This window comes from Cervus canadensis, chromosome 28, assembly GCF_019320065.1.
Source record: "Cervus canadensis isolate Bull #8, Minnesota chromosome 28, ASM1932006v1, whole genome shotgun sequence".
NCBI lineage: Eukaryota > Metazoa > Chordata > Mammalia > Artiodactyla > Cervidae > Cervus > Cervus canadensis.
The window spans coordinates 11836167-11861518 of record NC_057413.1 but is presented as its reverse complement, the minus strand read 5'-3'; the positions used below and the strand labels follow the sequence as shown (position 1 = coordinate 11861518).

Below are 25352 nucleotides of genomic sequence, written 5' to 3'. Positions count from 1 at the left end.
CTCTACATAGCAGAAGGGACAATGATAAAAGGGAATATTTTTCAATTTCCTTCCATCACTCAGCTCTGCCCACACCTCCTCCGGGCAGCCTTTAATGACCTGTCTTTCTCCCCAGTCTGCATCCTTTGAGCATCTCTTAATCAAAGCATTTGAGGCCCAGAATAGTAATGCATCGAGACCAAAGATTTTGGAAGATTTAGGACTATGTATAATTCATCTTAGATTCCCCTGCATCTACCACAGTACTTGTCAATTGGCAGGAATGAAAATATTTCTTCAAGTATTGAGCCTAACTTACCTGATTGTCAAAGTGAGCAAAAAACACATCATAAAACACAACATAACACCAGTCTCTTAGGGCAGTTCTTTGATCTGTGCATACTATGGATCTGTAATGAACTGGCTCCTTCTACAAATTTCTTTTTAAATTAAAAAAATTAACTTTAGTTATAACATCATTGTAATGATGGTGTTTACATTTAAGGTGAAAAGATTGTCCTTAAGGATCTGTTAAAAATAAAATTTAGAAAATTACCAAAGCTGACTAATTCAGAAGAAGTGGAAGTGATGTTTTAAGATAAGACAAGATTTTAAGGATGGACATCATTCAGACCTTTTACTAATTATCCTACTAACTAAGTACCTGTCTTCATTTCATACTATCAACAGGATAGTAAATTGCTGGCTAAGTTTTTTAAGAGAACTTTAATAATCAGTTTGGAATGACTTGTTATACTAGAAACTGTGTTTAAATATTTAAGTAATTTAATTTAAGTATATGCCTTCCAAATTTGCTTAGCTTATTAATTTTCCCAGGAAATTCTTTTTCTATGAAGAAAGTGAAAAGAGCAGTCTAGTACCTCTTTGTGTAAGTGAGGTTTGAATTATTGGAGTTTCTTTTTTCCTTAACTCAGCAACACTACACAGCCTCCTGGGAGTTGGAGTTTATTTTATGTATTCACAGGCTTTATATTTGTGGGCAGCAATCTCAGAAATGCCTTTTGATCACCTGATGCCAAAGGCATAAGGAAACAAAGTTACTGAAGAGAACGTGAAAATATTTCCTTACAAATAAAGTCTATTGAATCTCATATACCAACTGTATAGTTAACAAAAAGAAGCTTAAAATGAAATCATAGATGTGTCTCATTTGATGCGGAAAAAACTTACAGGCCCCTGGCAGCCTTCCTTTAAACAACATCCCCTTTCAATTCATTCAAAGCATTTTAATTTTCATTATGTTTGAGGGGTAGGGAGGGGGAAAAAACCCAGCCTGTGCATTGGCGTTCACACAGTCATTTCTGTCCCAGGGCATGTAATGCAAGGCACAGCTCCAAATACGCCTGAAATTCTAGAAGCACCAATGTGGATCTTGCCCAGTGAAAGCTTTTTTTTTTTGAAGCCCCCTCTTCCCCAAGGCTTTTCTCAAGCCCCAAAAGACTGACAAAATTCAAAATGGGTCAGATAAGGAGGAAATGGGTGTGAGACAAGAATAGAGTTGCCAGATTAAATACAGATTGTCCATTTAAATTTGAATTTCAAATAAACACTGAATAAATTTTTAGAGGAAGTATGTATCATGCAGTATATCCCATGCAGTATTCAGAACACACTTCTACCAAAAAAAAGGCAGTTTGTCTGAAATGCAAGTTTAACTGGGTATCTTGTATTCTTATTTGCTAAATCTGCAACCTTAGACAAAAAGAAGTTGGAAAAATTACTATAGATAACAGAGTTGGCCATGCATAGTATGTTAACTTTTTACATGTTTGATCACATAATTTTTTAAACTCTTTTTTTAACTTTTTAAAAATGTGTGGCATTAGCATATAATTTTAAAAACATATTTGGTGAGGAACGGTAAATGTAAAGCAATGTGATGTGATCATGCTACCTTGAAATACTTGGTTTCACATCAGATTCTCTTCCTTCAAAACTGCAGTTCTTATACTTAATGACTTGTTCTCTTTAAAATTAAAAGGTACAGAATGATAATTTCTTCCAATTTACAGTCTAATTGAGAACATTAGCTTCTTTTTGATAATGACTTAGATAATATATTTAGTCACTGAATGTGGAAGAGCAGTATAAACACTGAAATGAAAGAATAATGACATTCAGCTCATGGATTGTGCTGTTAACAGGCACAGATAGAGGTAATTTTTGTGGACTGTGGATTGAGACTTTCTTTTTCTCTTTTTTGGGGATCACTTGCATCTGGTTAATGTCATGGTCACAGAGAAAGAAGAAGTTCACAGAAATGTTCCATGAGAACCCAATGATGGGAACAAAGTTAAGTGACCCACAAAGAGACCAGTAATGACAACTGTGTAGTCCTACCTCCGTTGACACCGTTAACTTCCCCGCAGTCCCCAGGAGGCCTGTGCGACCCTGCAGACAACAGCTCCAGTCGGCCGACAGCCCGCTCCAGTCTTTCCATGAGCCCCTGCATTTCTGCCATCCTAGGAAAATGCAGGCACAAATGGAAGCCATGTGAGCATCAGGGAGGATTAGCAAGCTGACACCATTAAACTTAACAGCAGCAAGAAGGAAAATAAAAATTATTCGGAATGGCTATGGCTTTAATTACTTAGAGAGTATTTTTACATGTCAGGGAAATAGATGAAATTCAAAAAAACATAAAACTCACAGCAGAATAAAAACTAATTATATTGAGATTATTTTATTTTCTATTCAATTCAGGGATGTTTATTTATTTATTTATTTATTTTGCTATTACAATTGGTATTTACAGAGTATGCAATAATACAGGAAAAATATTTGAGTTACTACTCTGAAAAAAAATCAGAATATAAAAAATACATATAAATAGAAAACCCCTACAATGTAGAAAAGAAATTTTATAAGAGAAGATTATACATAGAAACACCAGTGTTCAACATGGGTGATGCGACCATAGATATTTTTCTCCTGCCATTACCAGGTATTTTCTGAATTGTATGTAATTAACAATAAACCCCAATTTCAAAAACAAAAACACTGCAAAATCCAGTTGAGATTTTTGCATAGAGCAAATTCAAAGAGTATGTAAGAGAGTATGCTGGAACACTGTGAGTGGAGTATGTCAGCGTCAGGTCAGACTCAGACTTTTCTTTTTTTTTTTTTTTTTAGACTCAGACTTTTCATTGCTCCTTACCAGCAAACTTAATAATGCTGCCCCAAAATGCTTTTCAAATAACAATTTATAACCACTGACTATATAATATTTGACCCACTGAAAAATACCCACCTTGGCTCCCAAAAGAAGCTCTGAGAATACTGTGTGTGTGTGCTTAGTCACTTAGTTGTGTCTGACTCTTGCGACCCCATAGACTGTAGACTGCCAGGCTCCTCTGTCCATGGAATTCTCCAGGCAAAAATACTGGAGTGGGTATCCATTTCCTTCTCCAAGAGATGTTTATAAGAATCATATTGCAATACACAAATATTTACTCTCTTTATACCGTTATCATGTGTCTCCATGTATGCTTCTTTATTCTACGATAAATTGATATATAACATTTACTTAAAAGCCTGTGAACCACTGCACTTGAAAATATGTGGGTTATTTTCAAATATCTTTTGATATTGATTTCTAACATAATTTCATAGTGATAAGAGAGCAGACTCTGTATGATTTCAATACCTTCAGACCATGAAAATTTTGTGTCTTGTTTTTATGTCCCCAGATATGTTCCAGTGTCTCCTAGTTTACAGTTTATGGGGACTTGAATAGAATTTATATCCTACTATTGTGTGAAAATTGTATAAATCTTAATTATGTTGAATTGGTTCATGGTGCTTTTCAGGTCTACTATATCCTTCTACTTTTCTGTGAATTTGTTCTGTTAATTTTTGAGAGTTTAATATTCAAACTCCAACTAAAAATCTCAATTTATCTACTCAAAAAATAATTGAAATATATAGGAACTGTATGTAACCGTGTTCTATATTTTCCAAGTCTCCTACAAATGTGCTATCATACATCCATAATTTTAAAAATAAGAAGAAAAAAGCCCATGAACATATATGTCATAATTAACATTACCAACGTTCCTGCTAAATGGTGTCAACATGTTTTATCTATTTCCAATAATTCTGTTAAAGTGTAGTTCTACAGGGGACACTAAACCCAGTGATAACTCTTGCTTACTCAATTATCTTAAACCAAAGAGCCCAGCACAGAAGAAGTATGCATTTATCAAACTGTATCATTTGGCAACAGATGCCATTCCCTTTAAGAGCTAACTGTCTTCTACTTATTATCATCAGTTTCAGTGTTTTTGTAGATGAATTGTTTTAAATTAAATTTTTTAATAGTGTAGGTTTTAGTTTAAAATAATAAGAATGAGAGAACATCCCTGGTGGTCCAGTGATTGGGAGTCTCCCTGCCAGTGCAGGGGACACAGGTTCAATATTTGTTCCAGGAGGATTCCACATACCACGGGGCAACTAAGTCTACACGCTGCAGCTAGAAAAAGCCCATGCACAGCAACAAAGACCCAGCAGAGCCAAAAATAACAATAAAAAATACATGAATAAATAAATAAAATAATAAAAATGGTTATTTCTATTTTCCGCTGGTTATTTTTAGAAAAAAATTTAGATTTTGTTGGGGTTGTTTTTGGACACATGGATCTTTAGCTACCCAGCACTCCTGGCTGGGATAAATTGGTTTCGAAGCTAAGGGACTGAGAATAAAAGTGGGCTGCAAATCTACCCTTCCTGCTTCCAAACAGATCTTCGATAGCTACACTTAGTGTACATGCGTGTGCGTCCTCAGTCGCTCAGTCGTGTGCGTCCTCAGTCGCTCAGTCGTGTCTGAGTCTTTGCGACCCCATGGACTGTAGCCCGTCCAGGCTCCTCTGTCTATGGAAGCTCCCAGGCAAGAATACTGGAGTGGGTAGCCATTCCGTCTCCAGGGGATCTTCCTGACCCAGGAATCCAACCTGGGTCTCTTACACTGGCAGGCAGATTCTTCCCCACTGAACCACGAGGAGGCCCACACAGGATATACTTTAAAATTACTGGCCCTGGAATGTAATGTTATTAAGGCCACCTCTGATGAACCCAATCTAATTTGGCCAGGTTCATCAGATTCAGGTATATGTACCATAACTGACCATAACAACCTATGACTGTTTTGGGCAAAATCAGGCTGCTGCCCCAGACAGAGGGGCATGTCTCATCTTAATCAGTATCCGGACTTCTCACTCTTTCTTTTTAAGTCTTTATTGAGGCTGTTACAATATTGCTTCTGTTTCATGTTTTGGGTTTTTGGCCATGAGGCATGTGGGATCTTAGCTTCCGGAGATTAAACCCACACTCCCTGCATTGGAAGGCAAAGTCTTAATCACTGGACTACCAGGGAAGTCCCACTTCTACTCTTATGAACTTTCCAAGCATCATTTTGAGCCAAAGAAGACTAGCATGCTCATACACCAGAGACAACACTTCCCCAGAGTGTGGAGAAATTTTATTGCTCTAAGATGTGTAAATATTTTCCACCGCTTCTGGGAACCAGGTAAGGCATTCTCTTTTGTATTTTGTATTCCATTAGTTCTGAGCGTAAGCATAATAATAACACGCCACTGCCAATTTTTAACAGCGAGGTTATACGTATCGAAACACGTGGATGGCTCTGTAAGTCTGTGTCCCAAATGTCAGATGGTCACCAGATACGGAAAGGGGAGTTCACTGTCTATTTTGGAAAGTCATCTCCTCTGAAACTGCCAGCAGCTACTCTTTCAAAATATGGGGCAGTGTTCTGTGTGCAGCTGAAATCAGCATCTAATCCCAAGGGGATTCAAAATTAGAAGTTTCTCATCTATTCTTTTCTTCAACGTCAGAGCTTTTGCTTCCATCGCAATTGAAAAAAAAAAAAAAAGAGGAGGGAGAAGAAATTTATTTGAGCTCTTTACGTAATCTAACAAGGGAACTGGGTATCCTGTAGGTGGGTGAAGGCCAACTGAGAAATGATAAAAGCCCCTGGATCTTTTAATAGTTGCCCATCTGTTCACAGTTATCTATGTTCCCTGTTACTCAACGTGCCAAATGTTACCACCATGGACCTAGCCCGTGATACAAAAACAATGTGTTTGCTTTGTTAGCAAGGTCTCTCTGCCCCTCAACGGGGAAGCACCAACCACCCCCAGTCGCTCCCAGAGCTGTTTGGGAAGGCCTGGGACATTTCACACATAGGATTGCTGTCCCTGACGGTGGCTTAATCAGCCTCCCTGACAAGATTCAAACTCACACTATCTCACAGTACTCCATATGTTGAAAGACAACAGGAGTGAGCCCATAAACTGCAGGGCCGGGCAGATTGGTGTGGAATGCAGTCTAAAAGCGAATCAGATGTCACTTCATGTAAGATCTCCAGGAGCTGAAGTCTGGCCACGGCCTCTTAAGAGGTCAAAACACTGCTCATGCAAGGAAGCTGGAAAGATGCCTCTGGGTTTTAAATTTTAGAGCGGTATCTAAGAGACATGCAGAACAAATAAAAGAAAGACGACACCAGGATATCAAAAATACACATGAGCATTCCCAGGGCAAATGACGGAGTCCAAGACGGCTGTGCTCTCTTCTCCTCCTCACTCCCCCCCACCCCCTCACTGCCCCATGCCACACCACACACACACACACACACACACACTTCCCCCACATGCTGCCCTCAGCTGGCAGCTGGGCTCTCAAGAATGAAGAAAGGACAGAGCTACAGATTCTCCACATTCCTCCCAGGCAGTTCCATTTGCCTTGGTTCTCCAAAGTGGATTTAGCCACGTTCAGATGAGGAGGTGGAGAGCCAGGAACTAAGAATTAGGCTGAGGAAGCGGAGAGGATGGTCAAAGCGAATGTAGGCAGCAAGGTCAGAGAAAGGAATGTGTCAGGGCCAGGTGGACAGACAGATGAGCCTGGATCAGGAAGCCAGCAGAGGAGGGGGACAGGGCAGAATGGCTGACCTTAAGATATTCTAAGAATCTGAGGAGAAGCAAAGAGAAACTAGATACACAGGACAACCCAGAGACTAGCTTAGACAATACAGCTCAAACTTGGCCTCCACATTTTCTAGTCATTCTATTCAAGTAGAAGCCAACTCTAAGTTGAAGTTCCCCTATAACCTACAGCTTACAGAGAAGCAGCACAAACATTTGACCAGAGAGTGAGGATGGGTAGGAAAAAAAAGGGAGAGGAACATGGAATTTCATGACTGTCTCTTTTGAATGTTTAGGAAATTATACTTGAGATGAATCTTAATTTCTTATTTTGTATTAATTTTTAAGTATTTTAAGTTTCTTTATAATGGGAATGGTAACTCATCCTTATCATTTTTTCTTATCTGAATTACCCCTTACTTTTTAAAAAGTTTTTTACTTTTTATCAAAGAATGCACAGAATGTAAAGAGTCAATAGTTCTACAAGGCTTATCACAAAAACCATAACAGTCCCCTGAATGCCTTCTTCCATTCTTTGCCTTAAGAGTCAACCATGTTCAATTATTTCAGCTGTCTCTTTTAGCAATTACCTCCTTATCTCTAAGTAGCATGGTTCTATCTCTACATCTTGTTTATTTTCTTCAGTTTTAGGCATTATCCCTGAGTTCCCTCCAGAAACATGAGGGTTTACTTTTCTCTTGCTTAATCTCCACCAGCACATCCACGCACATTTCCTCTTGTCCCATCCTCCCAACAGCATGATATCACAATTTTTCTGTGACTCGTCATCAGTGTTAAAACAATTATGACTATTCACAGCTGAGTCATGAGTTATGCTAAGATCGTGTTCCATTTTTTGCACAACTTGTTTTCCTACAGCCACGATGTTCAGCTTCTCAGTTTTCTTTATACTTAATCACTCATCTCCAAGCTTTTCCCGGAGTTGAATAAGTCTCCTTTCCATAGGGCCAAACACACTCGGAATTGTCCTCGCTTTTTCTTTTCAGAGGCATCTCTTCGGGAGAATCACTCCACCTGCAAGACTGCCCTGCAGGCCTGCCACACACCTGTCACTGGGGTCTGCCTCTGCCCTCACTCTCCCTGCTCCCCCTCCAGTGCAGCATCACCTGCTTCTTGGATTTTACATCTTCCTCTTTCTTGAGATACTTTCTTAACTGGGAAGAGTATTACCCTCGAAAACATGTACATGAAAGGGCAATTTTTTTGAGACCTTACCAGTCCGATAATATCTATATTTTGCCCTCACATGTGACTGCTGGCTTGGTAGAGTGTAGAATTCTAGGCTGGAAATTTTCCTTGCAATTTTAAAGTTTTCACTCCATTCTCTTCTAGCTTCCTAGACAGCTGCTGAGATGTTCAAAGCCATTCTGATCCTTCTTCCTTTGGATGTAATCTGTGTTTTCCTTTCTGGAGGAAGTTTATGGGATCTTCTCTTTATCCCCAGTGTTTTGAATTTTCATGATGATGTGCTCTGTTGTTGATCAAACATTTTTTTCCCCAAATATTTTCTTATCAATGATTTTCAGGAGTGTAGAAAAGATTGGAGAAGGAACAATGCATATAGTTTGTCTCTGGGTGAGTTAATAAAACAAGTCTATTTGTTTTCAAATAAAGAAGTTGGCATTCTAAATATTTAAACAATTCAAACTTCTCTTACATCAACTGCACACATTTACAAAAACTTCATGCACCTCAGTAAGAATACAGCTAATCAGTCTTTTCTCATATACTGTCTTGGAATAATAAGGTGTTCCGGAGACAGTTTCCTAGGAGGAAAGGTAGCTGTCATTGTTTTTATTTACTTATTTGTTTATTTTTAGATGTGCTGGGTCTTCGCTGCTGTGTGGTCTTTTGTCTAGTTGTGGCGAGCAGGGGCTACCGGACAGTTGCAGTTTTCGAGCTTCCCATTGCGGTGGCTACTCTCGTTGCAGAGCACGGGCTCCAGGACACATGGGTTCACTAGTTGTGGCTCCCGCGCTCTGGAGCACAGGCTCAATAGCTGTGGTGCACAGGTTTAGTTGCTCTGAGGCATGTGGGATCTTCCCAGACCAGGGACTGAATTTGTGTGTCCTGCACTGACAGGTGGATTCTTTACCACTGAGCCCCCAGGGAAAGCTATTATTGTTTAAAAATACTATTTTTCTCCTCATTGGTCATCTTATAAAACCAATTGTTAAATTGCAGATATTTCGTTCCTAATATTATCTAACTTTAGGTCTTCCCAGATGGTGCTAGTGGTAAAGAACCCACCTGCCAGTGCAGGGAGATGGAAGAGACAGTTTTGATCCCTGGGTTGGGAAGGTCTCCTGGATGAGGGAATGGCAACCCACTCCAGTATTTATGCCTGGAGAATCCCATGGACAGAGGAGCCTAGTGGGCTACGGTCCATAGGGTCGCAAAGAGTCCAACATGACTAAAGCGACTTAATACACACACACACACACACACACACACACACACACACACACACAGAGTCCAATTTTATGTCCAGTGTCCAATGTTATGCCAATAGTACAATGACTACACTTAAAACACTAGGAGAAACAGTATTCCTATCCTTTTTTCATAGTGGTTTCCAGAATGGGAGAGCTCCCTATACTTTTTAACCTTTTTATAAAGTCTCAGTTGTTTTGCTCATCTTTAACTGGGGTAGTATAGAGGGGGTCTGGCTTTGGAGTTATTAGCTGGAGGACTTTAGGAAAAGAGCTTAATTTTACTTTAGTTACCACCTGTACATAGGATTGCTATAAACAAGCATGCCAAAACATAAAAAGTCTGGCACAAGGTCAGTGACAGACATGTCAACTACTGTCATGAAAATCTCCCATCTCACCTTGCTCTCATGAGAATAGTTAGCCTACATATTGCTACATTAAGCTGTCGTGAACTTGAAACACTGAGCAATCATCTAGAAGATCTAAACAATGGAAATGACTAGCTGAAAACTTCAGGTCAATACACCTTTATCAATATTTTTTTCAACATTTCACTTTCCTCTGTCCATATACTTATTCCTTCAACATTTCTAAAAGACGTTTTCTCAAGTCTATGTGTAATGGTTACTTATAAAAACAAAAATTTTGCTGTGTAATTAGTAATTTTGTAGTCACAAAGTTTCCCCCCACCCCAAACATTTTTATATGACTTTTGCTTTTAGTTAGTCCTCTGAGGACATAAGCACAATCTCTGTGGAACTATTTTTTTGGGAAAAAAACCCTCTTTCATCCTTCCTATTTTCTCAATCAAACCATCTTATGTTTGGTGGCAGGGGGTCTGCTAAGTTCCTAGCTACTCAGTCCAACCAGTTATGAAAAGCAGCTTTCGTAGCTACCTTGAACATTGACATCCCATGGCACAGAGGAAGTAGTGATAAGCCCAGAATAACAGTCTATTTGTCTGTATTAAACACTTGGTATCTACGAGACAGACTGCCGAATGCAAATGCTGCCTCGTGCCATCTTTTCTGCTAACACAGGTATACCTTGCCTCAAAAGGAAACCAGTACAAGCTTCCCATGGACTGAGGTCGTATCTCACTTTCTTTGTATCTCCCACTGAGTCTGCATGCTGCTGGGTGCATGGAGAATTCTATAAATATTTTTTGATTGACTAATTAATTGGCTACCCCTCACTGCCTTTCCCTCGCCTGCGCACTCACTGGCATAATCCTAGATCAGGCGGAAAGCCAGATTTTCGCACAAGATATTTCCATTTAAAAGGAGACACAAGATTAGTTTTTCCTACGGAGACCTACAGTGGCTTCCTCCCGTGACATGAAAGAGCACACCTGCTCCCTCCAACGTGAACCCTTTGGGTTTTCCATAGTTCTTTTTGCTGTTGTTGTTTTGTTTGCTTTTTAATTTTTGGTTGCACCCTGTGGAATGCGGGACCTTAATTCGCTGACCAGGGACCAAATCCATGCCCCCTGCATTGGAAGGGAGAGTCTTAACCACTGGACCACTGGGCAAGTCTCTCCATAGCTCTTTTTCTTTAGGTCTTCAAATTTTTAAAAAACTCCACATTGTCTATACTGTTTTATAAATTTCCCACAGCAAGTTCATAAAACAAATAAATACTCCTTTGGTAACATTTTCAGGTTAATAAAAGAGCCAAGTCTTCTGGGTTGCTGGTTTAAACATTTCACTATGCCAAAGATGCAGAAATAATGGTGTGGAGTTTCTCCTCTGTACGAGAAACCCAGATCCAAGGGATTTTAAAGATTATGAGCCTAAGATTAAATAGAAAATAGACTTGAAGTGACAGGAAATTGAAGACTTTCAAACTTTTTCTTATGGTAAGGCTGGGCAGTTGGCTTTTATGTGAGCTCTCTGCAAACAATATAAAGTCACAATGGACTACTTTCTCTACAAATCCACCCAAATTCAAAAATATTTGGTTAACTATCATCACACCAGACTTTCCTAGACTGTGGTTTCTCTTTATTGAGACTATTGAGACAATTATCTTTGTTCTTTCCTCTGTAAACTACCAATCACTGGGCGAAGTGATCCTGTGGTTCACTATTACTAATTAGGGTAATGGTATGTATGGAAGAAACAAACCATGGTATTATTCATCTGTTCATTGACTGGCTCATTGAATATGCTGTACCATTAATCAAGATAGTCCCCACTATCTGCTATGAAAATACTCACACCTAGAAAATCAAGAGCGATTAAAATACATCCTGCCAGCCGTAGTGGTAGGAGGCTGCAAGCAGACACTGCTCAGTCAAGTCAGGGAGTTGTTCCACCATGAGACACACTCACATTGTCAAGGTACCTGCCTTCATCTTTCCCTTAGTCTCCAAAGGGACCGTCTGGAGCCAGTTTCTCACCAAACAGCAAAAAAGTCACCATTTTTATTATTTTTTAAATATGTATTTATATTTTTTATCTGGCTGCACTGGGCCCTAGTTGCAGCACGTGGGGTCTTTCAGTTGAAGCATGTGGGATCTAGTTTCAAACCAGGGTTTGAACCTGGGTCCCCTGCATTGGGAGTGGGAGTCTTAGCCACTGGACCACCAGGGAGGTCCCAAAGCCACTGTTTTCTTTTTACTGCAAAGAAGTTCCAAGAGTCTCTGAGCTCTGAAACAGTGGAATCAGAAGAGGAGAGATCAGAAAGTTACATGCATAAAAGAACACTTTAAATTTTTCACAGAACTGGACAAAATACTTATGATCCTGATTAGCCAACGGATTCCTATAAAGCCTCTAACAATATTCCACTGCAGAGAAAAAAGCAAACAAGCAAACTTCAGCTTGATTTTCAAAAGGCCCTCACCCTTCCTCTACACCTCACCAGGTTTCTAAGAGTCCATCAGCGAGACAACTCACCCCTTCCCAAACACAGCCCCCAGCCCTTCTATACCACAGTCCTGCCATTTCCACTTTTCCCAGGGCCCCTTCAGGCTCTGCTGCACCCAATCTTCCAATCCCAACCCTCTAAGAGGTCATCCCTCATTCTACACATCAGAGATAACCTTCCTTGAAGTACTTCCTGTCATGTCCACCAAATCCAGAGTGGGATACAGAAGGACTTCATAAACAAACCACATAGAGAAATGACCTCCCCAGCCCATTTGCCCGCTCCACACTGTGGCATCACTCTCCAGAACCATCCCTGTTCAGTCTATGAGCATAAATACTTCTCTAAGTTGGAATCTCTGACAATGAGAGGCTAAGACTCGTAACTTGACATAGTGGAAAAAGTATTTTTGGCATCAGAGAATCTTAATTTGAGACCCAATCCCTTCATTGACAGCCTGTGTGACTCTGGGTAGGTCTCAGTTTTCTCACTTCCAATACATGAACTCATTCCTTCCTCTTCATTCGGACTTATGATAATTGTATGTGTCTTGAGCAGAGTTCCTGGGGCTACACATATGGATGAGACACAGATTCTATTTTCAAGGCATCATGATTTCCTTGGGGAGCAGACAGTTTGGCTGTTGAGGACAGCTGGCCCTGAAGGACACCAGGACAAGAGGGCACTGGGCTATTTCAGCAGAAGGGAGTCCAGTGGAATCAGAAACCAAGTGGGATGTATAACTATATCCTGAAGGCTGGTGCTGTGTCCTGACTCGGGGTGGTGGGGCTGGGTAAGGACAGAGACATAAAATCACAGACTCTGAATGCTGACTGGGACCAGAACAGACCCCTAACACATTCCTTTCCTGAAGCAGGTGTTCCCTTAGCTAAACATGAGGTAAGGACCTTTTGCTGGAGACCTTTTGCTCTCCCTTCCCACCCACTTTCTGCACTCCTATGCTACTGAGGACTCTTTCTATTCCTGAGCTTTTCTATTTGTTGTCATTTTGCTCTGCTGAGGCCATGGAGGAGGTTGAGGTCAAAGAGATGCTTCTAGGAGGTCCCCCCAGGGCCACATTCTAGCACTGGGAAAAGAAGAAAAATGGAGTCCCCACTGGCCAGGCTACCAGGGCCCAGGCAGGGTTTCCAGGGACCTTTTGTTCCTCCTTAAAGTAAATGTACTGTTTGCCTCGTACCCAGAATACATAAAGAACACCTAAAACTCAATGAGAAGACAAGTACACCAACTTAAAAGTGGACAAAATATTTAAAGAAACATTTTTCCAAAGAAGATATGCAAATAGCCAACACTGCCTATAAAAACACTCAAGATCAACACAAGGAAAATACTCATCAAAACCACAATGACACCAGGTTATCTTTTCTATCTGTAACCACCAGGTTATACCTTCACTAGGGGAAGTGAAAATACCCACTAGGATGGCTACAATCAAAGAGACAAATAATATCAAGTGCTCGTAAGGTTGTGAAGAAACTGGAACCTTCCTACATTGCTGGTGGGAATGTAAAATAGTGCAGCTGCTGTGGGAAAAGGTCGGAAGTTTCCTAAAAAGTTAAGCACATTTTTACCATACTGTTCAGCCATCCCACTCATATTTACCTACTTAAGAGGAATGAAAACATATATCCAGAGATGGCCCTGGTGGTCTAGAGGCAAAGACTCCCTGCTCCTAATGCAGGGGGCCTGGGTTTGATCTCTGGTCAGGGAACTAGATCCCACGTGCCATAACTAAGACCCAGTCAAATAAATAAACACTAAAAAAAGAAAAATGTGTCCACACACACAAAGACTTGTACACAAATGTTTGTGACAACATCATTCACAATGGCCACACATACACACACACAAGATGGAAACAACCCAAATGTCCATCAACTGATGGATGAATGAACAAAACGTGGTCTATCCATACAATGGAGTATTATTCAACAATAAAAAGGAATGAAGTATGGACACACACTACAACATAAACAAACCTCAAGAACACTATGCTTGGTGAAAGAAGCAGACACAGAAGACCATGTACTCTATAGTTCCATTTATATGACTTTCCAGAAAAAGCAAATCTGTGGAGACAGAAAGTAGTTTAGTGGGTGCCTTGGGTTGGGGAGGGGCTTCCCTGGTTGCTCAGAAGGTAAAGAATCCACCTGCAATGCAGGAGACCTCTGGTTTGGGAAGATCCCCTAGAGAAGGGAACGGCTACCCACTCCAGTATACTGGCCTGGAGAATTCCCATGGACAGGGAGCCTGGCAGGCTACAGTCCATGAGGTTGCAAAGAGTTGGACACGAGACTGAGTGACTTTCACTTTCACTTTGGGGCTGGGGAGAGAAATGGGGAGTGACTGCAAATGGGTACAAAATTTCTATTGGAAGAGACAGAAATGATCTAAGCCAGAATTGTAGTGGCTATTGCATAATGCACTAATAATCATTGAATTGTGCACTTTAAGTGGGTAATTTTATGGTATGCAAAATTATACCTCAATAAAGCTACGAAATGGAGAAGGAAATGGCAACCCACTCCAGTATTCTTGCCGGGAGTATCCCATGGACGGAAAAGCCTGGCAGGCTACAGTCATGGGGTCGCAAGAGTCATATACGACTTAGCGTATATGACCACCACCACGGCTACGAAAAACAAAACAAAAATAAGTACTTCTTTTTCTAAAGAGGTGGTCGAAAGCTGGTTAAATCTGAGTGATTCTGCCACTCTCATCTCCCTACAAAGTCGTAGGTAGTAATTAAACTTGACCAGAGGTTGCTCTGAATGGCCCTACTCCTCGCTCGTGGAACTAGTTGTAGGGGCCGAAATACGTGACTTTCAAAATACTTGGCCACTTCCATACTTGACTCTGATTTACTACTTATGACAAGATCAGTTTTTAAATAGAGCTGTGACCACCAGAAGACGCAAAGTTCTTTTTTGCTGTTTGGACCTGGGAGCTTAGAGTAAAAGGGGAAAGAGAGAAAGAGGGAGCAGCAGAAAGGAAAGAATGGTGAGGGGTGGGGAAAAAGAGGAAACAGGGAGTAAGAAGGGAGGAGGGGCTCCCAGAGACAATTCAGAGGGAATATGCTCACTACAGCCTATCTCTAAACTGTGTTCAAAATGCAAGAGGCAACTCCTGACCCTGAAGGATAAACAACAGCAGGAGTATTGAGAAGGGCCATCAAAACTGGGAAAAGGAATCCATTTGGGAGTACATTCCTGGGCTTGTTCCTCTTTTCTCTTCAGAGGTGACTTGCAGTTGGAACTGCACACAGGATACAAGCAACAAAAACTCCGAGAGAGGGCTTCCCTGGTGGTCCAGTGATTAAGACTCTGCGTCGACAATGCAGGGAGTGTGGGTTTGATCCCTGGTTGGGGTAGTTATCCATGCTGCATGGTGTGGCCAATAAAAAACAAACAAAAAATCTCTGAGAGAACCCTCCTCTTTTCAACCCTCCTCCTTGAAAAGGAGGCCTATATAAATGGAAGAATGTGAGGGAAAGTCTGGATTGTTTGGGTTTTTTCCCTTTTTTCTTTTCCAAGAGTGGCTGCCCATCAGAGAACTGCATGGTAGAAGAGCAAGTAGCAGCACAGACAGCTAAAATATCTTCAAAAAGTCCTAATCGTATTGCCACAGGAGCAGGGAAACGGCCCTTTGTGATCCAAAGAGTGTAGGAAGAGTCCCTGTCATTTTTCCCTCTTATTTTCTGTTACTGCTTTGTCCTAAGGATGGCCTCTGAGGAAACTGAACTGCAGCAGCAGAAGTAGCTAACACCTCAAGAGAAACCCGGTCCTTCTGGCCAGAAGAGCAGTAAAAGGCTCCCAGGGGCAGGAGAGTGTGGGAGGAATCTCAGAATGGAGACAGCTGAAGAAGAGGGTCCCCTGACATTGTACATGAACCAGTGGACACACCCCCAGTCTCATCCCTGAGCTATGTATGTGTAGGTTGGATCCAAAGGCCCTGAGAACTAAACTATGATTTTAAGTTCTGCTCAAATCCCACTGCTCAAGCTCCAGACTAACCCCTAAATAGTGCTTCCATGGGATCCAATGCAACAGAGCAAAAGCTTTGAAAACTGAATTGGAACCATTCCCACAGGATGCAAGACAGAACTGTGTTGATTGCTTGGTAAAAGAAAACATGGAGCATTTCAAAAGGACCCAGAGGTCTCACAACATAATACTCAAAATGTCTAGAATTCAGTTAAAAAAAAATTATCAATAACATGCAGGAGACCAGGAGAACATGGCCAACCCTTAAAAGAAAAGATAATTATCACATGCCAACTCCAAGATGATATAGATGTTGAAATTATCAGAAGGATTTACAGAAGCTGTTTTTAACTATGCTTTAAGAAATAAAGGTAAACACTCTCCAAATAAATGGAAAGATCACAGTTCTCAACAGAGACACAGAACCTACAAAAGAAACAAGTGAAAATTTTGGAACTGAAATATATGATAACAAGTACAAAATGCATGGGATGAGATAAAAAGCAGCACAGAGATGACAAAGGAAAATGTCAATAAACTTGATGTAGATACTATCCAATCTAAAGAGGAGAAAAAAGTTGAACAAAAAAGTGAACTGAGCCTAAAAAGCCTGTGGGATAACACTAAAAGATTTGATATTAGTGTCATTGGAATTTCAGGTGAAGATAAAGAGACTGAGGCAGGAAACATACTTGAAAACTAACAGCCAAAAACTTCCCAAACTTGAGAAAGCTATACATTTACAGATCCAGAGTGCTATCTGTCTGGTTATTATACACATACATATACACAAATGCAATGCATTACAGTGAATGCCTGCAAGGGAAGAACAAGAAAAATGAATAGAGATATTAATATAACTGCCTGAAAAGAAATAAATAAAATGTGGTGGGCTATCATCCTCTTTGGAGAGGTGTCACAAGTATCAAGAACTTTAGTTTTCAAAAATCTTCTCTGAATCTAGTAGAACAAGGAGTCACTATCAATCAACGAATTAGTTAATTTATCAACACTAAACCTGCAGAAATGGTTTGCCACATCATAGACATCTTATTTTTGGTCAGAAAACAGAAGAAGGATGAGTTTCAAAGGGATTTTCAAATTCTTACGTGTATATAACCTAAAAGAATTTTGTAAATCCCTCTTACATTTTGAGGTTGACATGTAAAAATTTTCACCAAAATGTGAACTGTTGTGAAGAATGTAGCTGCCAGTATTCTGTAAATATTGATACGTAAAACTAAAACTATTTTATCACTTGCTGAAATACATCCATTGAAACTCATCATCATTTACGTTAAAAGAATACATAAAGAGGTTGTTCTTTGACAGTCAAAAATCTTACATGATTATATTTCCCTGTTAATTTACATTTCCATTCTTCTCACTCTATAAGAGTTTATCCTAGATTTACATATTTTATGCTTTACTGTCTTTTATTCATTACCCTATCAGACTTTTCTGTATCAAAAGTATATATGTGCATATATATGTATGTATATATATATACACATACATATATATATCAGTTCAGTTTAGTCGCTCAGTCGTGTCTGACTCTTTGAGACCCCATGAACTGCAGCACGCCAGGCCTCTCTGTCCATCACCAACTCCCAGAGTTCACCCAAACCCATGTCCATTGAGTTGGTGATACCATCCAACCATCTCATCCTCTGTCGTCCCCTTCTCCTCCTGCCCTCGATCCCTCCCAGCATCAGGGTCTTCTCAAATGAGTCAGCTCTTCGCATCAGGTGGCCACAGTACTGGAGTTTCAGCTTCAACATCAGTCCCACCAATGAACACCCAGGACTGATCTCCTCTAGGATGGACTGGTTGGATCTCCTGGCAGTCCAAGGGACTCTCCAACACCACAGTTCAAAAGCATCAATTCTTCGGCGTTCAGTTTTCTTTATAATCCAACTCTTACATACATATATGACCACTGGAAAAACCACAGCCTTGACTAGATGGACCTTTGTTGACAAAGTAATGTCTCTGCTTTTCAATATGCTGTCTAGGTTGGTCATAACTTTCCATCCAAGGAGTAAGCATCTTTTAATTTCATGGCTGCAGTCACCATCTGCAGTGATTTTGGAGCCCCCCAAAATAAAGTCAGCCACTGTTTCCCCATCTATTTGCCATGAAGTGATCGGACCAGATGCCATGATCTTAGTTTTCTGAATGTTGCGCTTTAAGCCAACTAAATTCAATGGTAAAGAGTGCTCTCCTGGTTGTTACCACTTTAACTCTTACTAGAACGAACTTACCAAAACAAAACAAATACTACAAGTATTGACAAATATTAGTAAATGTAGATAAAAGGTATTTTTTTCATTGAAAACTTCTCTCTTTAGAGCTCTTATTTTTCAATTGTCTCATGCATATGGGATCAGTATACTTATTGCTAGAAAGAGTCAAGGTTGAAAATCAATTTGATTCTCAATTTTTGTTTTTATCAATGTAAATCCTGGCAAGCTGTTCATATAATGAGATGCAAATGGATGAAATTTTGTAATAAAAATGTCACTCAATTTTTTTGAACTCCTTGAGTTATATACTTAACATGACATGGTGATGAAATATTAAAATTATTTAAATCATCAATGTAAGGAAAAATTTAGGGAGACTGAAATTTAGTTGAGTAGCATAACTACTCATCCTTCTGAGTTATTTCAGTCATTTCTGGTCCACGACTCTGCTGTTGTAGTTAAAAGTTAACTTGTAGAAAATTGATAATAAAGCAAGTAATAATTGTGTGTTGGCATGCAAATGTCGAGAAGATTCCCTGGAGAAGGATATGGCTACCCATTCCAGTATTCCTACCTGAAGAATTCCATGGACAGGGGAGCTTGGAGAGCTGCAGTCCATGGGTTGCAAAGAGTCAGATATGACTGAACGACCAACACTTTTTTCACGCAAGTAACATTTATCCTGTGGAACTTCATTGGACTTCCCTCTTCCACAGTGGAAGAAGCTTGCTTATATCTATTAAGCAAATTCATTTTAGCATTTTAGAATAGTGTTTTTCCATGCTTCTTAGGAGATAAGAAACCAGATATTACAACTAGAATTTAAATAGGATGAGATTTATAATAGGGTATCAGATTAAACCACTTGGTTTAGGGGAATGAATAAGCTGGGGTTATACCACTATTGTATACGTCAATCAACTCTCTTTTTGGTAACTAAAATACATGGCACATTCACATTCACACAGAAGACACATGGGTGCCAAGACACATGAAAAAAATCTTCAAAGCAACATAACATGGGAACCAACCCTAACGCCCATCAATAAGAGAAAGGATAAACTGTGGAATATTTGCCAACAATGATACATGCTACTGCTGCTGCTGCTAAGTCGGGTCAGTCATGTCCAACTCTGTGTGACCCCATAGACGGCAGCCCACCAGGCTCTGCCGTGCCTGGGATTCTCCAGGTAAGAATACTGGAGTGGGTTGCCATTTCCTTCTCCAATTCATGAAAATGAAAAGTGAAAGTGAAGTCGCTCAGTCATGTCCGACTCTTCGCGACCCCATGGACTGCAGCCTACCAGGCTCCTCCATCCATGGGATTTTCCAGGCAAGAGTACTGGCGTGGGGTGCCACTGCCTTCTTAGTTACATGCAACAACATGGATAATCCTTGAAAACTTAGTTTTGAGCTGTTTAAAAGTGAGGTTATAATATACATATACCCTTTTTATAAATTAAAAAAAGCACAAAAAACAAAGGGACTTCCTTGGTGGTCCAGTGGTTAAGAATCCTCCTTCCATTGTGGGGGCATAGGTTCGGTCTGTGGTCTGACGACCAAGATCCCGCATGCCCAGGGGAAACCAAGCCCATTTGCCACAACCACTGAGCCCGCGCTCCAGAGCCTGTGTGCTGTACCTAGAGAAAGACTTGAGTACTGCAATAAAGACCCAGCAGAGCCAAAAAAAAACCCTTTCAATTACAGAAGCAAAATAAAAGGTCCCTCCTAAAGAAATGTAAAATAAAAGATATGGTTTTAGAAAAACAAGCAAATGTAGACAAAATTGATTAGGAACATATACATGTCACAAAACTATTTTACAGTAAAATCAGGAAAGGTCAATACAAAATCCAGTGTAAGGATGGGTACAATGAATGTCATAGGAGAAGGGCATAAAGAAATATACAACAGGAGAGGTGGCAATCTAGTTCTCTTTTTCTAGCCTTCTGTTTAACAACTTCATTGAGGTATGGCTCGCCTATGACTATAGTACTATAAGGTTTATAATACATATGCATCTTTGAAAGGCTGCAACTTGAAGGTTTGTATGTAGGGGACTTACTGTAAAATTCACCCATCTGAAGTGTACCATCTGATGATGTTCACAACCATCACTAGAACCATCATTAGAACATTCTGCCAGCTCAAAAAGAAACCCTGTACCCTTCATTATCACCCCCACCCCCACCATCAACCCCCATACCAAAGAAACCACTAACCTACTTTGTCTCCAAACACTGCCCTGTTGTGAACATTTCCATATGAATAGAACCATACAATGTGTGGTCTTTCGTGATTAAATTCTTTCACTTAGAATAATGGTTTCAAGGTACATGTAATCAGTATTTCATTCTTTTTTATGGCCAAATAAAATCCCATTGTATGGATATACCATATTTTATTTATCCGTTCCTCAGTCTATGGACAGCTCAGTTATTTTTCATTTGGTTGTTATGAATGGTGCTGGTGTACACATTTATGTACAGGTTTTTGTGCTGACATGTACTTTCATTTTTCTTGGATATATATACTTAAGAGTGAAATTGTTGTTTCACATGGTAACACTGTTTAATTTTTGAAGAAATGACCAATTGTTTTCCAAAGCAACTGTACAAGAAATATTTCTACCAGCAACGTATAAGGGTGTCAAGGGTTCCAACTCCTTCATGTGCTCACCAATACTTATGCTAGTGGGTATTAAGTGGTATCTCACTGTGGTTTTGATATGCATTTTCTGACAAATAATGATGTGGAGCTATCTTTTCATGTGCTTATGGCCATTTGTATATGTTCTTGGGAAAAATATTCATTCAGATATCTTGACTATTTCTATATTGGGTTACTTTTTATTATTGAGTTGTAAGAACTCTATATATTTGGATACAAGTTCCTTATCAAATATAGGATTTTAAAATATTTTCTCCCATCCCATGGGTTATATTTTCACAATTATCTAGTCCATAAAACTTAGTTTTTAAAGCTGTGAAAGGGCTGCCATGTTAAGTCGCCTCAGTCGTGTCTGACTCTTTGAGACCCCATGGACTGGAGCCTGGCCGGCTCCTCCGTTCACGGGATTCTGCAGACAAGAATACTGGAGTGAGTTGCCACGCTGTCCTCCAGGGGATCTTCCTGATCCAGGGATCGAACCTGCATCTCTTAAGTCTCCTGCATTGGCAGGCGGGTTCTTCACCACTAGCACCGCCTGGGAAGCCGTGGTTTCCAGGGCTACAGGCGGTTATTTGAATATTATGTTTACAGTTTACATAAACTTACCTAATTATTTTTATGTATATCACATAATTGATGAATTAAAAAGGAAACTTCACACATAAAGATGTCTGTTAGGAAATACTCAACACAAAACGAAACACTGCAATGCCCCAACTAAGTTACTGCTACTCTTGAAGGCATTAACTTAACTCTTGGGTATCACTTAAGGCCCCGCTTAATCTGGCCCATTGACGCTTTCGAAAGGTGCCTCTCCAGGTACTTCCCTGGAGGTCAGTGGTTAAGATTTTGCCTTCCAATGCAGGGGGTGAGGGTTCAACCCCTGGTTAGGGAGCTAAGATCCCACATGCCTTGTGGCCAAAAAACCAAACTATAAAACAGAAGCAATATTGTAACAAATTCAGTAAAGACTTTAAAAATGGTCCACATCAAAAAAAAAAAAGAAAAAAATCTTAAAAAAAAAAAACAGGTTCCCCTCCAAACTCTACACATGGTAGGGGGGAATAGTAAACTACTGCCAATGTGACAAACCTGCCCGCTTTCTCCAGCTACTTTTGTGTCTCCCCATCTTCTCCCAAGCTAAAAATGAATTTTGCATTTTTTACTGCCTGAAAAAAAGACTATTTCAGTACTATTTCAAGGACAGGGGAGCCTGGCAGATGCTACAGTCCATGGGGTCACAAAGTTGGATAACAAATTTCAATACTGATGAAAATTATATGAACTTCAAATTTCAGTGTTCATGAATAAAGTGAAATACAACCACATCATTTTTTTAGTCATTTTCTGTGGCTGGTTTTAAGCTACAACAGCACAGATGAGTAGTTACTAAAGAGACCACAGAGCCAAGAAAGCCTACATAAAAGTTTACTATCCAGCCCTTTACTCCAAACGTTTGCCAAACTTTACCTTGTATCAATAAGTTAAAATACTTTTCACTTCTACAATGAGCAGCAAAAACCTATTTCCTACTAGCCAAGACTGCCTTGACATTTACCTTCATGATTTCTCATAGTCAATTTTTTCCTCTTTAATTTTAATAAATATTTATGATCCCTCAGTTCTAATTTATTAGGGACTTTTAGCTTTGGAGATCAAAGAGTAGTGTTTCCTTAAAAAATAATGTAGTATCTTCAAAAAAAAAAAAAAATAATGTATCTTCAAAAAGTCACAACCACACTCAAACTGTTGGGTTAATCATTTTAGCAAACTTTTACTGCCTGCTCATTACAGGCTGTGAGTCAAATACTGCTTGGTGCAGTAAAAACTGCTAAAACCCCTCACCCTTGCCCTCAGGAGGCTTACAGTCTAACTGGACTTTAATAACTATAAGAACAATTCCCCCAAAGATCACTCCACAGCTGCAACCTTACATTAAACGGGCTTAGATATTTTGCCAAGAATTCTAAGCCATGTTCCTTAAATAAAAAAGTCTTATATAAGCAGTAAAGAAATAGTACTCTGCAAGCAACTCTGGTTAACTTCTGTGGTTTAAGTCCCATAGACTTCTGCATTCCTCTGACTATGTAACCAGAGGTTCTTTATCTTTTCTGCTGTGTTTATCTCCGCTTTGGCTGTTTGGACCTAATTCTAGTTCAATATCCACATTCATTCCTTATAGAGAATACAATAAATCAAGTATCGCTAAACCCTGCAGCCTATTTGTGATGTCCGACATCACTCTGATGGCAATAAGGGCAAGGCTATTTGCATTTGTGATTATTAGTCCCCAAAGCGAAGATAACGAAGCTGCTTCCACCAAAGCCCTCTACCCAAGGAAAGACCCAGTGGTGGCGAGGTGACCTCTTTGGAGCTGTCCCTCAATGCCTCAGTGGCCAGTACATTTTTTTAAAAGTGACTCAAGACCTCAGGTCAGGTTCTTTAGAGAAGCCAGGTCCATTTCTTTCCAGCATTTCCTGGCTAGGATCAAATTCAGTCCAATGATAACTCCCCCCCTCCCCAATACCCCGCACCCCCTGAGGCTCAGAGCAGAGGGGTCAAGCACCCCCAAAGTTACACCCGCCTGGAGCGCGGCTGTGAGGCCTCGGCCACGGGTCCAGCGCCGAGCCCGCTCCACGCCCGCACCCGCCTTCCGGCCCGGCCTGCGCGGCGCGCACTGGGCAGGCGGCGGGGGCGGGGGCGGGGAGCGCCGCTGCGCTGACCCAGATGGGGTGCCCCCTTCACGCCCGCACCCACGCGTCCCGGCCCTGCACCCAGGCCCCGCGGCCGGCCGCTTCCCCCGCATGCGGGCCAGGAAGCGCCTTTATTCCCCGCGCGCCTCGGCCCGGGCCCCTCTGCACCCCACCCATGGAGCGCAACTTCCGAGCGCGGCCGCGGGGTGCTCCCCCCAACTCCACCCCGCGCCCCTCCCGGCCCGGCCCGGCAGCTCTGGATTACCTGCCCTCGGGTTCTGCGGTCTGGTGCTGGGCGATGCCAATCCGCGCTCGGCCACTCGCGCGCCCTCCTCCCCTTCTCCTCCTCCTCACCCCCCCAAGCAGGAGTCGGTGTCGGTCACGCTGCTCCCGGGGAGAGTGGCCGGCGGCTTCCGGGAGCTCCAAATACTGACTCGCCGAGAGGGAGAGAGAGGGAGAGGGGGGAAGGGAGGGGAGCCAAGCTCCGCCGGTGGGGAGTGGAAATAAAGGGGAGCGGAGGGGAGAGGGGGATGGAGGAGAGGAGGGGCAGATGGGCCGTGGGAGAAAAGAGCGAGAGGAGGAAGGCAGAGGGCGGCATGCTCAGACAGGAATGAATTCGCTGCATCAGGCAGCCTTGCAAAGAAGTCTGGAAAGATCCGGGAGGCTCCTGGCTGCAGGAGCCAAAGACTGGATCCTCAAAGGCTTGTGCAGAAAAAGGATGGATCCTTTGGGGAGCTACAGACCGGCCAGTGTTCTCCCCAACCCCAGTAGAGGGATAAAGTTCCTGGCTGGAGAGGGAGGTAGAGAAGCAACACCTCAGCTAGACACCAGATGCATTCATATTTTGCAACAACATTTTAACAATGTATTTTAAAATGTACTTTACATACAACATCTTTTTGTAAAAATTGCCTGATTGTTTAAGGATAAAAGTGCTATGCTTAGTCGGTGCGACTCTTTGTGACCTCCTAAACTGTAGTCCGCCAGGCTTCTCGGTCCATGGGGATTCTGCAGGCAAAAATACTGGAGTGGCTTGCCAAGCCCTCTGCCAGGGGAATCTTTCCTACCCAGGATGGAACCCAGGTCTCCCACATTGCAGGCAGATTCTTCACTGTCTGAGCCGCCAGGGAAGCCCGCTTCCTGGTATCCTCACACAATTTACTTTTATTGTATTTGTGGCCATTCCCCTTAGTATGTTGACTACAATTACAAAACTGGAAATGTTTACTTTTTTTGGTAATGCTGTTAGAAAGAAAACATTGATTTTCAATTTTCATTAGTTTATTTCAATCTGAAAAAGTAGACTTGAAGCTCTTCATTGAATGAATGCTAGGAAAATAATTACAGAGAAGAAAGGGGGAGGGGTTTTATCGATATTTCTTAAAGCAAAATTTCTAAGCAAATACTAGGATGAGTGTCTGAAAAGCCAGTATTTTCTGTTGGTGTTAAAATTGCATGTAATTTGGTTCTGTGC

The 25352-nt window shown here is 41.1% G+C and overlaps 1 protein-coding gene across 1 annotated transcript in view; it reads right to left on the bottom strand.

Moving 5' to 3' along the window:
* Window positions 1-24391, bottom strand: part of CAP2 (cyclase associated actin cytoskeleton regulatory protein 2) — a 127739-nt gene extending 103348 nt beyond the window's left edge. Inside the window, exons 1-2 of the mRNA XM_043449861.1 lie at window positions 24144-24391; window positions 2341-2462 (exon numbers count right to left, since the gene is read on the bottom strand). Of these exons, the coding sequence (XP_043305796.1) occupies window positions 2341-2461 (121 nt within the window). The 5' untranslated portion in view covers window position 2462; window positions 24144-24391. The remainder of the gene's footprint in view (window positions 1-2340; window positions 2463-24143) is intronic.
* Window positions 24392-25352: the final 961 nt, after the last annotated feature.